The 13,805-nt window shown below is 39.2% G+C and overlaps 1 protein-coding gene across 3 annotated transcripts in view; it reads left to right on the forward strand.

Annotated features, from left to right (window-relative positions):
* The window catches only part of trappc8 (trafficking protein particle complex subunit 8), a 151,347-nt gene that overhangs the window by 80,314 nt on the left and 57,228 nt on the right, over nucleotides 1-13,805 (forward strand). For all 3 annotated transcript variants that reach the window (XM_041190147.1, XM_041190148.1, XM_041190149.1), the window contains 5 exons: nucleotides 306-411; nucleotides 2,303-2,434; nucleotides 7,296-7,520; nucleotides 12,094-12,202; nucleotides 13,535-13,729. In XM_041190147.1, the coding sequence (XP_041046081.1) occupies nucleotides 306-411; nucleotides 2,303-2,434; nucleotides 7,296-7,520; nucleotides 12,094-12,202; nucleotides 13,535-13,729 (767 nt within the window). The remainder of the gene's footprint in view (nucleotides 1-305; nucleotides 412-2,302; nucleotides 2,435-7,295; nucleotides 7,521-12,093; nucleotides 12,203-13,534; nucleotides 13,730-13,805) is intronic.

Genomic DNA, 13,805 nt, shown 5'->3' on the forward strand with positions numbered 1-13,805 from the left:
TCCAAGAGTGGTTGCTGGAATTGGTTTTGCAGTAGATTTGATAGACAGGGATGGGCTCAGCAGCTTTTTTTCATTGTCTCAGTTGTGTGGGGGATGGGGGGCGCAGGGGTGGGGGGGTGCTTTTCAAGAACAATTTGGGCAAGAGTTTTTCCACCTGATTCCTAAGTTAATTATTAAGTTAATTCCACTTGGTGGAATTAGCAGTTGTTATCAGCCTAAAATACTACAAGGAATTTAATATGATTTTAGTTTGGTTAACTAGATGCAACTTGGAATTTTAAATTTTTAAAATTGCTCCATCCTAGGAACCTGGTACTCGCTGAACGGTGTACTTTACTAAGTGCTGAAATTTTAAAAAGCCAAGCCAAATATTCGGAGGCTGCAACTCTTCTTATCCGGATGACAAGTGAGGTAGGAAAAGTTGGAAATTCCTTTCCATTAGAGTTTGATAATTCACTGGTGGTGTACTTCAGTGTTGCATAAACTGTAATTGGAGTATTTTTGTGGTTTGGACATTTTTTGTCCATGCTGCACAGGCATGATTATACTGTTGCTTTTAACATCGTCCAATGGAATATCTATGTATGTAATAGATACCAGTGAGGTAAAATATCTGCCTATGGCTCACTTGAGACAATTCTGAGATTACTCTGATAACCCTATGAGGATGGATCTCTTCCAACTATATCTTAACCTTTTGGCTTCTATATAAGGAAAAATATTCCTGAATCTAACAAGCCAAACAATTAAAACAACAATTTTTTTTCTTTTGAAGTCTGTTCACGGAGAAGCGATTGTGTTCTCACTAATGGGTTGGTTAATAACTTGCCATTTGAATTGTGATCATCTCAAATAGTGAAATGATATTGTTATATTTCCATCAATTTATTGCGGCTGGCCTTAATGAGATAGGGTAATGTTAATGCAATAGTAAGCGAGCGAATTGGAAAATAAGCCAAATTAATTATTCGACAGTGGTAATGTGATGTATCAGTTCTTTGTTATTGAAATATTCCAATATAATGCAACATAAGGCAGTTAGTTTATTGAATTTTAACGTAAAGAATTCTGATTAAAAATTTATGTTCAGCATCTATATGCTTTGATCACACAGGGAAAATCAGTCAGGATGCTTTTCCTTAGTGGCTGGTGCCTGCAGTCACCTGAAGCTTTGATTTGTGAACCATATCGAATGCTCAGATTGTTGTGTGGTTACTTCTTGTTTATTCCAAAGCCTGTCTTGTGGTTTAGTTTAGTCATGCAGCAAAGGTTTTCCCAATTTGTTTTTCCATGTTGCACAAAAGTTTCTCCATGCCCTAGGAACCTGCATATTAACGATCCACTGCAGACTACTTGGGTTATTTTGGCTGATATCTGCTGCCTAAGGCTTCAGTCAATGGAAAGAGGTTTGAAAGCTGTGAATATTGAATGCCCTTCTCCATGCAGCCTTAGAAACATAGAATATTATAGCCAGAAGGAGGCCATTCAGCCCATCAAATCCACATCAGTTCTTTAAAGAGTAATCCAGTTAGTTCCACTGCCCCATTCTTTGCCTTTATCATATTCTTTTTCATTGTGTCTCATCATTGTATGAACATTGTTAAAATGAAATGTGAACCAGATATAATTGACTCACTGGAAGGCTATCCTGGCTTCAAGAGTGTCAGAGCTCTGCTTGTGACAGTGAATGGAGGCTTTGCATTCTGATTCAGCACAGAGGTGCTTCTGCACTCCAAGGCCAGGGAGGGAATTGATTGCAGGGAGCTGGAATGTAACCATGAGTAACCCAAAAAGGAAGTTTTAGCTCAGCCATGTTTCAGATCAACTTATGTGACCAAGCATTGGAGGTACTTGGATCCAGAGAAGCTTCATCAGATAAGGCCACTGAAACCTTCAGGTTTGCCTTCCAATCTGTCAGAGTCTGTAGCTGGTTTATCAACTCCAATGGTGAAAACTTTGATACCAAAGTAGTTGGTTGAGATTAACAGACAGCAAGAGTAGGTAAGGGGCTGCTTCGAGCGTTAGATTGACAACGAGCACAAGTTTTGCAAAAGAGAAAAGAATGTTGATTTAAGGAGCTCCTAGGGGATCTTTTCTTCAATGTAATGTTATTTTCATTTTACAGCGCAAGTTTAAAATGGGCTTGTGTTGGTTGGTGTAATGAATTATTTATTTCTCAGCCTTTGCTTACTTCTAAGCTGGATACTAATTGAAAAGAAAAGTCTTCAAATATATCAATTTAGACTTGTGTTGAAATCAACTTGCAATGATATGAAAGACCCATGTCTTTTTTTAAATGCAGGATTCTGACCTCCGAAGTGCACTTTTACTAGAACAAGCTGCTCACTGTTTCATCAACATGCGTTCTCCTATGGTACGCAAATTCGCTTTTCATATGATTCTAGCTGGGCATCGATTTGGCAAAGCAGATCAGGTAAGCATGGTGTTCGAATAGTATATTTAATGGATTTTTTTTTTGCTATGTAGGGATGCATTTGGATGGTTAATTCTGCTTGTGCGTGTGTGTATATGGTAGACGGTTTTGTCATGCATTATTTGGATAAAGTCTTTCAGTTATTCATGTTTCGAGGATTCGGTTGTTGCATTTTTGATGCTAAATATTTTCTTGCATTAAAAATATGCTCCAGGTAAATTGACTGCCTTGTAAGATTTCAGAATAACTTGTTCTCTTGACTGTTACTTAATTGGTATCCAGTTATATCGTCCCTTGTGAATTAACGCAAAATGACATTAACTTGAGAAAGGATCTTTTTTGTAGAAGGCAGAGCTTTCCCGTAACCATTGTAAATCTGATGTAATGTCTTTGAAGAATAGGGCCTTGGATTGCTTAGACTGTGCAGTCATAATGCCTTGGGCTAGTAATAAAATGGTATTGACATACGACTGGGAGAATGGCAATGGATAGGATCTAGAACTGGAAACTTCTGTTCATAAAATTAATACAGAAACATGGGGACACATGTTTCATTGTTGTTGTGTTTTGACATTAGTTCCTTTTCCTGTGTTCTGAAAAATGTTCCCCAGATGTGTCATCAGTTGTTTTCCTGCAAGTTTTATTGTAGCGTTAGTGCTTGATGGAACGCATGGAGTTGATGCAGCAGCCCATGACCTAATATGTTACAGTATACATAAGCCACTGTTTATGCTCATGGCCTATTGGTACAAGTACTACTTGTGTTTATACAGCCATTGATTTAATAAAACGTTACAAGTTGCTTCACAGGAGCATTAAAAGCAAAATTCGATACCAAACCATGTAAGGCAATAATAGGACAGACAGCCAAAAGCTTGGTCAAAGAGGCAGGCTTGTATTTTAATGAGCACCTTAAAGGAAGAATGAGTGGTGGAGAGATACAAAAGTTATTAAGGAAAGAATCCTGGAGCTTGGGGTCTAGGCAGCTGAATGCACAGTCACCAATTGTGGAGCAATTAAAATTGGGGATTCTCAAGGTCAGAATTAGATGAGTTCAGATATGGGGGAGATTTGAAAATAAGAATAGTGATTGGGACACAGGCAACAGAGTTTCCGTTAACCTCATGTCTACAGAAGGTGGGAGGCCGGCCAGGAGTGCATTGGACTAGTCAGGTCTAGAGTAATGAAGGCATGGGCGAGTAAGCAGGTTCTGTAATGGATGCTCCCCAATATTTAGTAGTTGAGCATTAGGTTTTGAGCTAACTCTGAAACACAGCACCGATGAATAAATATGTATACAATGAATGACAGTTTGTAAAACTACAGAGGTGCTCCAAGCTTTGCTGTGGATTCTTAGTCATTGTGTGTTTGAGACGGCGATTGATAAGATTTTGGATACTAAGGGCATCAAGGAAAGCAGTGTTACAACATTATTTAAGTCAACTCAAACCATTGCACAACAATTTTTATCTTGCACATTGATAAATATGTGCAATAAGAAAAAGTTACACTACTGCTGACATGGTCACACTATCATTTTTCAAGCTTAGCATTTTTGGAATCTAGACAATTGCTGAGGTAGCTTTATCTGGATGTGACTCGGGTTTGTGAGCAATAGGAAAAAACAATGGTACAGGCATTTTTAAAATACTCATTCATGGGATGTGGGCTTCTCTGGCTGGGCCAGCACTTATTGCCCACCCCGAGTTCCACTTTTGAAGAAGGCCCTCTTGAACCACTGTAGTCCATGTGGTGTAGGTACACCCACAGTGCTGTTAGGGAGGGAGTTCCAGGATTTTGACCCAGTGACAGTGAAGGAACGGCAGTATATTTCCAAGTCAGGTTGGTGAGTGGCTTGGAGGGGAACTTCCAAGTCGTAGTGTTCCCATCTATCAACTGCCCTTGTCCTTCTGGATGGTAGTGGCCATGGATTTGGAAGGCGCTGTCCAAGGAGCCTTGGTGAATTCCTGCAGTGTATCATGAGAGACGAGAGTAGGTCATTTCTGTCTTAATTTCTCATAGCAGAAACCATTTAATGTAAGCATGGGAAACAGAATCGGTTGTATCCTGATCGTGGGCTGGAAAAAGGAATTATTTGGCATTTTAGTAATAACTGGAGGATAAATATTTGCTGAGGACTTTTAACAATACTTTACAAGCGAGAAGGATGTTGGGGAGCAGTTAGAAGTGAGATGAGAAATATTTCATTGAAGGAAGCTAAAGGAGGACAAAGATTTGCTGGGATACATCTGACGATCCTGAGAAAAATGGCTAAGTATTGGAGTCTCTAGGAATATTACTTCAGGATCCTGATGAGAGAGGATTTGTGTCAGTGAATGGACAGTGACCATTCTAATTATCCATTTTCAAAGAGAAATAAGCTGGTTGGTTTAAATCTGTGGTGGGGAAAATTTAGGAACCTTTAAATGCAAAATTGTTAAATTTCTCTATTTTTAAAAAAAGTAATTAGAAGTAGCCAGAGTTTTCTGAAATGTAGATTGTGCTTGACAGATCTGATTGAGTGCTTTGAAGAGGTGACATATTATAGGAGAAATATAATGGATGTGAAATGCATAGAGCTTCAGAAAGCTTTTGGGGGAAAAACTGGTATACAAGATTTTTGGAGAAAGTTAGATTGTGTGTAATTAAAGGAAAGTTGGAAAATTGGATTCCAAACTGGAGAGAAGGGAGGGAACAATGGGACCAGTTAAGAGCAGTTTTAATTGGGTAATGGTGTGTCCCACAGCTCTGTTCTGGGGCTGCTTTTTACTGTATCCATCAATGATTTGGATATTGGGTTCAAGAGACTAAAATAGGAACCACAGTAAGTCATCCTAACACCAAAGCAAGCTGCAAGGGATAAGATGTTGCAGTGTGTGAAAAGGATGACAAGGATTCAAGTCCACTCCAGATCCTTGTGCACTGAAAATGCACTGTCTACTTTACGGGGGAGGCCCAGACTCCTTTGGTAATCTTGTGCACAATGTGATCTGGGTAGCAGGAAGCAGCGCAAATAGCAAACACTTTTTATAACCATTTAAGACACGCGCTAGTGTTTTGGCATGGCAGGTGGTAAATGTCGAGCTGCTCAAATCCCAGAGGGAACTTGAAACATCTACCAAAACGGTTTTTGCAATTTGTATAATATAAGGAGCGGTTCTGAAATCGGGAAATGATTTCCCCGACTACTTGTGGTGATTTTATAATAAAGTAAAAATTTATTAAGATAGTAAAGGAAAATAATAAAACAATTACATTTAAACACAAGAATGGCTTCATACAGTAAGCAGTACTTTAAAACAATTCCACAAATCTTAACTACTCTCAGAGCTAAACTTCCCCTTTTCTGTTCAGCAACTATCCTTATAGATTTTAAAATCTATAGAATTCCAGTAATTTTACCACACTACTTTTTCCTCAGGGTGTCCTCTGAGGCTGGCAGCAACTGCTTCTTTCAGTCTGGCCTTGTTCACACTGTCTTCTGGGAGTCCTGACCGGCTACCCTGCTGTCTTCTGGGAGATCTAAGCAGCTACCCCCTCACATAGGCTTCATTATTTCCTTAAATGTGTTCCTTCCCTTTTGATCTCCCTCTTGTTTCAACCAGTCTCTTCAGAAATGCTTTCTTCCCAGAGTTGATTAAATCGTTCTTTACTTTAGCTCTTCGACTTGTGAAAACAAGCTTACCCTATCTTTACCTCACTTCCTTGCACCTTTTTACAATCTGCATATATCCCCCCTTTGAACTAAAGCAACTCAATTCAAACTATTTGCTTTATTGTATTGCTTTATGTAAAACTGATTGAAGTTCCTCTTGGTTCATTAACATATCAAAGCAACTTTTACTGTTGACTTTAGACCCTTGCCGTCACTCTAGCTCTTAACCCACTTACAGCCTGACTTCCAGTACATAAAATACGCCAGGGTTATCGCCAGAAGAAAAATATTACATTCCCTTGTTTTCTTGACACTAGAGATATAATGAACAAACAACAGAGACTATACCATGGCAAATCAATATATTAAAAATTCAAACTAAAAAGAAAGCACAGATTATACTTAACAATAGAACTTTACTTAACAAGAAGTCTGTTAGATAAATATTGCAAACCAAGTTTTAGAAGTCATTCTTCACATGGACCAAGTATTGGTGATGTGAAGTTTATATTTTGAACATCAAATGAGTAATTTATCTTTAACAAACCCAGTTTGTTAGCTGTCATGAACTGAAGGATCCAAGTCGGCCAGTAGACTTTCTGCTCAATTGAAAATACAGCTATCCTTGACCATGGCCATCTCCACTAAAGACCAGTGTGGGTAAAGTAAACTTTGCCTCCAAAATGAGCTCTGATGAAGAGTAAATACTGGATCCACTTGGGGAAGGAGTGAAATGAAGAGTGCTTGTAACCAAATTCTGAGTAAATCCATTCCACTGACCTTTGGTAATAGGCGCAATTGTAAAGGTGCTTTCAACTTGCCACAAAGTATGAGCCTAGGATTCTTCAGCGAAGAGAACTCCCATCAGTGACTCTTTGTGATCCAAGTATAAAAGTGTCTTATTGGAATTCCTTTGGTTTGGCTAATCACCATGAATGCATTTGTCGAGAATTGAAATGGAGAACATAAAAGGAGAAACTCCGTAGGTAAGTGACAAGCCGAGTAAATATTTGGGATAAGTGTACACAATTTAACCAAAAAAAAATCTCTAGGTAAGTGCTTAATGCGTGGAGCACCCATATACTTAAAACTCTTAACATTTACGCATTGGATACCCCATGCTTCAATTAAATCCTCAGTATATGACTTAGACTGCTTTCTCAAATCCGAGAATCTTGGTCAAATTGGTTATATGCTTTATTACAGCGCAAACATGCCTTGCGGTGTTACAGTCAAGCCATGCAAGTTTACAAAGGCAAAGGATGGAGTCTGGCAGAGGATCATATTAACTTCACAATTGGTCGCCAGTCCTTTACCTTGCGACAGCTGGACAACGCAGTGTCAGCCTTCAGGCATATTCTGATCAATGACAGTAAGCAAACAGCTGCTCAGCAGGAAGCTTTCCTTAGGGAGTACCTGTATGTTTATAAGGTAAGAAAAATCAGCAAGTTGTAGTGGACCTGGTTTTCCTGATTACCTTTTTGGTTGCCTGTGTTGGTAGGCAGTAATTGGGTTGCTGACCTGCGATGCTGCTTTTAATGATGTATTCACCTGTATCTCTAGCTGTCTTTATTCTTCAACACCATTCAGTTTTTTCTCTCCTAAGGTGTAGGTGATTGTCTTAATTTTTCCTTCAGTGCATCACCACACATTGGTGTCTGCAAGTTGTTTAATGTTCTTTTATATTGTTGCTTTCTTCTTCAATATTAGTTCTACCCCCTCAATTCCTGTAACCTTGGTCTTGCAGTGACCTAAGCCATATAATTTTATATTCCTATTCTCTATCTGCCTTTAATATGTAGTCTTTTTATGGGCTGTACCAAAATTGGTAGGCTGTTGCCTGTACTCTCTGCTTAATTTGTTCTTCGGGCAGGAAAATGCAATCTTTACTTAGAATGGTTATCAATGTATTTATTGGATGCCCTGTAGTTATGAAGGATTATTTGTATTCATATCTGTGCTAAGGAAGTGCTCACTGTTGGGGAACTGTCATTTGGATGAGACATTAAACTGAGGCCCCTGTGCCCCCTCAAGTTGATGTAAAAGATCCAATGAAACTATTCAAGGAAGAGCAGGGAAGTTCTCCTCAGTATCCTGATCAATATTTATCCCACATCCAATGTCACTTAAACAGATAATGACTAGGTAATCGTAATGTGACACAATTTCACATTCAGCTTGGAGTTGAGAGGTTTGGGCCTGAAACTACTGTCTTAAACTCAAAAGTAGTTACAAGGATATGAAGATAGTTGGCTAAAGCGGAATGCAAGACCGTAGAGCAGCAGTGGCCGACGTTTAAGGAGAAATTTCATAACTAGCAACAGATATATTCCATTGAGAAAGAAAGACACTGAGAAGAACGCACCATCTGTGACGAACTAAGGAAGGTTAAGGATGGTGTCAAATTGAAAGATAAGTTGTACAATGCTGCAAAGATATTAGCGGTAGCCCAAAGAATTGGGAAAACTTTAGATAAAACAACAGATGACCAAAAATGGAGATAGAAATTAAAATATGGGAGAAAACTAGCAAGAAATATAAAACACAACAATAAAAGCATCTACAAGTCTATAAAAAGGAAGAGAGTAGTTAAAGTAAGCATTGGACCCATGGGTGAGACTGGGGAGTTAATGAGATATGGACATGCTAGAGACATTGATCAAGTGTTTTTCATCTGTCTTCACAGTAGAAGCCACAGAAAGCATCAAGTATTATAGAAAATCAAGAGGGATAGGGAAAACGGAACTTGAAAACAATCACTATAGCTAGAGAAAAAGCCCTAGGAATACTAATGGCACTAAAGGTTATCAAGTCTCTTGGACCTGATGGCCTGCAGCTTTGGGTCTTAAAGGAAGTGGCTGCGGTGGATACATTGGTTGTAATATTCCAAAATTCCCTAGATTCTGGAAAGGGCCCAGCAGATCAGAAAACTGCAAATGTAACACTCTTCAAGAAAGGAGGGAGACAAAACAGGAAACGATAGGTCAGTTGGCCTAACATCTGTCATTGGGAAAATTCTCGAATCCGTTATTAGACATAGTAGCAGGACACTTAGAAAATCATAATACAATCAGACAGAGTCAACATGGTTTTGTGAAAGGGAAATGGTCTTTGACAGTTTATTAGAGCTCTTGGAGATGTAACAAGCAGGGTGGATAAAGGGGAACCAGTAGATGTAGTGGATTTACAAAAGACATTCAATTAAGACGCCACATAAAAGATTACGACAGAAGAGCTCATGATGTTGGGGGTGATATATTGGCATGGATAGAGGATTGGCTAACTATCGGAAAACAGATGAGAATAAAGGGATCATTTTCGGGTTGGCAAACCAGTGGAGTGCCACAGGCATCAGTGCTGGGGTGTCAACTATTTACGATCTATATAAATGACTTGGATGAATGGACCAACTGTTGTGGCCAAATTTGCTGCTGATACAACTGTAGCAAAGCAATTTGAAGAGGATTGAAAAAGTCTGCTAAGGAATATAGGTAGGTTAAGTGGACTTAAAAATTGGCAGGTGGAATATAATCTGGGAATTGCAAGGTTGTCTAGTTTAGCAGGAAGAATAGAGCAGCAGAATATTTAAATAGAGACTGCAGAATGCTGCAGGACAGAGGGATGTGGGTGCCCTTGTAAATGAATCACAAAAGTTCAGAAGCTTAAAATTTTAATGGCTCAGAAGGAGGCCGTTCAGTCCATTGTGTCTGCAACAAATGAGCATTACGGCCTAGTGCCATTGCCCTGCCTTTATCCTGTTAGCATGCAGGTACAGCACGTACTTAGAAAGGCAAATGGAATGTTGAACTTTATTGAGAAGGTGTTGGAATATAAAAATAGGTAAGTCGTGCTGCAGCTGTACAGGGCATAAGCAAGACCGCAGCTGGAGTACTGTGTACAGTTTTGGTCTCCTTTCAGGAGGGCTATACCTGCATTAGATGCAGTTCAGAGAAGGTTCACTTGGCTGATTCCTGGGATGAAGGGGTTGTCAGAGGAGGAAAGGTTGAGCAGGTTAGGCCTATACCCATAGAAGTTCAGTAGAATGAAAGGTACCTTATTGAAACATACAAGATCCTGAGGGGACTTGACAGGCTAGATGCTGAGAGGTTGTTTCCTGTTGTGTTGGAATCTAGAGCTAGAGGGCACAATTTAAAAATAAGGGGTCTCCCACTTAAGATGGAGCTGAGGAATTTATTTTTTGAGTCGTTACACTTTGAAATTTTCTTCCATAGAGGACGGGAGGTTGGGTCATTGAATTTATTTGAGGCTGAGTTAGAGTTTTGACCAACAAGGGAGTTAAGCTTTTAGCTCTGAAGAAGATTCATACAGACTCAATGTTAGCTCTGTTTCTCTCTCCACAGATGCTGTCACACCTGAGTTTTTGCAGTAATTTCTGTTTTTATTTCTGATTTCCAGCATCCGCAGTATTTTGCTTTTATCTATAGGGAGTTGAGTGTTATGGGGGACAGGAAGGAATGTGGATTTGAGGCCACAGTCTGATCAACCATGATCTTATTGAATGGTGGAGAAAGCTCCATAGGTTGAATGGTCTACTCCTTCTAATTGCTATGATCTTATGATCTAGTCATCATCCTGTTGTTTGTGGGAGCTTGTGTGCAAATTTGCTGCTGTTTCCTACGTTCCAACAGTGATGACACTGCAGAAATACTTCACTGACTGAAAAGCACTTTGGGATTCCCTGAGGTGTGAAAGATGCTATGTAAATACAATTCATTCTTTTTCTTTTGCGCAGTGAAGACAATGCACTACTTCAATGGGTTTCATTCATTTAAATTATGGTGAGGGAAATTCCTAACTTGTTAGGAAATAGAGGTCATTTCACTTTGAAAAATGCTGTGTCTCTGTCAAAGTTTTAAATGAATATCAAATATATATCCACATTGAATCATTATCTAGTAAGCATTACTAAAGCTTCATATAATTAAGGAGATGACTTAAAGCTGGATCTGAGTTTTGTGAAATTATGGTAAGTTTTGAACCAAATTAAAGATACAGTCTGTGTTCCAAAATACAACTTTAATCTCAGAACATGTCTTTTGCAGTAGTATAGATATTTTCATTTCCTAAGAACATGCAACAATGTAAGAAATAGAAGTAGTGTAACCCATACAGACTGTCGAGCCTACTTCACCATTCAGTAAGATCATGGCTGATCCCCGACCTTCATTCCCCCTTTTGAACCTGATCCCCATATTACTTGATTCTCCAGAGTTCAAAAATCTATCTCAGTCTTGAATATATTGAGCATCCACAGTTTTTGGAGGGAAGACATTCCCTCCTTATCTTAGTCTTAAGTGATTGACCCCAAAGCCTGAGGCTGTGCTGGCTAGTTCAAGACTCTCCAGGAAACAACCTCCCAGCGTTCAACCTGTCCAGCCCCCTCAATCTTATGTTTCAATGAGATCACCTCTCATCCTTTTAAATCCCAGAGAATATAGACCCATTCTACTCAACCTTTCATCATACATAGAACAACACAGCAATCAATGTGGCTAGCCTTTGTACCAGCTCCAAGGCTTTTAACTTGTAAGAAGAGTTGCTTGAAGTAAAGATGAAAGGAAAAACTTGCTTTTATATAGCACTGTTCATGACCTCAGGACATTCTAAAGCACTTCACAGCCAGTGGAGCACTTGTGGAAAGATAGTCACTGTTGTAAATTGAGTAACGTGAAGAATGAAAGTTAATGGTATAAAAATAGAACTAAAGTGTAGGTGAAGGAGAGGAAGTGAAAGAATAGCTGAACATTATCGCTGTTACCACCAATCATGACCACAAAGCTACTGAATTGTTGTTAAAACAACATCTGATTCACAAACAGTCTTTAGGGAAAGAAACCTGCTGTCCTCATGTGGTCTGACAAAAATATGACCCCAGCCCCACACCAGAGTGGCTGCCTCTTTGCTGCCCCTGGCTTGTTTCATTAATTTTGGTTTCTTTTAATGGATTTTCATCAAACTGTATTAACTTCTCTTTCTGCTTCAGAGTGTAAATCAGCTCTCACCTGATGGACCTTTACCCCAGCTTCCACTACCCTGCATCAACAGCTCAGCAACGCGGGTATTTTTTGGACATGACAGACGACCTTCTGAAGGTTAGTTTGTTTAAGTTTATTCTTTTAAATATAGATAAGAGATATAAGCCGGATTTTCTTTAATGCAGTATTGGAATGTGTGGGGCACGGGCAAGGTTGTTTATTGCCTAACTTGTTGCCCTGATTTTATATAACTGATTGGCTAGGCCAAGCCAGGGACTGTAAAGAGGCAGCCACTCTGGTGTGGGGCTGGGGTCATATTTTTGCCAGACCAGATAAGGACAGCAGGTTTCTTTCCCTAAAGACTATTTGTGAAGCAGATGATGTTTTAACAACAACTCAGTAGCTTTGTGGTCACTATTGGTGGTAAACAGCTTTTTATTATGCTTTAAAACAAAATTGAATTCAAATTCAAAAATGATCACTCTGATTTGAACTTGAATGCCCTGTATTAATAGCCCAGTCCTCTGATTTAATGGTCCAGTAATATAACAGATTTAATAACCAAAGTTTTAAGTTTAACTCCCATTTCCAACTTAGGGCTGGAAATCAACTTGAGTGACTGGGGTTGTGATTTTTTTGACAAGGTACTAAGAAATCCAGATTCTTAGATTGCAGAAGTATCAGTACTGTCTTCAGCATATTTTGCCCCAAATCACATCTTGTATTTTTATTGCTAATTCCTGATATGTCACAAAACTCTGTACAGAGGAGAGTAGGAAAGTGTTGAAATATCATGCATTTCATTGACAAGTTGTGCCTGCTTAATGTTTTCACTCCACTTGTTATTGGACTATCGAGTGCAATTATTTGGGATAGGTCTGAGCCGATCTATTATTGGGGCGCAAACTGTAGTAAGACCTTTTTGCTACACTATATTGTTTGTCTCAAAATCCAGATCTACGTAAGATGTATGAAAAAAAAATTATGGGCAGCTGTGAAGTGAACCCTTGTAAAAGGAGTTCAGCAGAATCAGTGACCTACGTACATTTAATCAGCTTCTTTGTTCGATAATAAAACTACTTCCTGTAATTTGATGGCTAAACTCAACAGCCACCGCCATACTGCTGTAAATCTTCCAAATCTGTTTTGCTTGTACCATTTTCACTGAATTCTAGTGTTTGAATGGAGGGAGAGATTTTTTTGGCCAGTTACAAACTCTCTTGCTATTTTGACTGGGAGATGCAATGCCAGACAAAATTGAACCATGCCATGCCACATATTTTTAGTTTACAGGCAGAACAAACCTGATGACGGGCATGTTTCATAGGGATTTTACCTTTTCAGTTTGTCGTTTCTTTTATCCCAGCTGCGGATTTACAAGGGACGACACCACAAAAGAGCCCTGTTAATTAATTGTGTTTGTTAAATACTCTTTCTTACTCCTGTTAGGAGAAAAGCAAGCAGCCACCCACGTCAGTTTGGACCAGGAATATGAACGTGAAGCCTCACAGCAATGGAAAGAGCTTGAGGAGCAGGTAGCAGCTGTGGTGAATAAAGGAGCTGTACCACTAAATTTTCAGCCAACTCAGTACTGTCTAAACAGCCAGACTGACAACTTGCGATTTCCTGTGGCCGTAGTAGAAGGTAAATCAGTCAGAATAAATTCTCCTGTAAGGATGCTTATGCACTGAATGTAAATTCTTGACCAAGTAAAGCAAGA

The sequence above is a fragment of the Carcharodon carcharias genome, chromosome 6, assembly GCF_017639515.1.
Source record: "Carcharodon carcharias isolate sCarCar2 chromosome 6, sCarCar2.pri, whole genome shotgun sequence".
In the NCBI taxonomy this organism is placed as follows: domain Eukaryota; kingdom Metazoa; phylum Chordata; class Chondrichthyes; order Lamniformes; family Lamnidae; genus Carcharodon; species Carcharodon carcharias.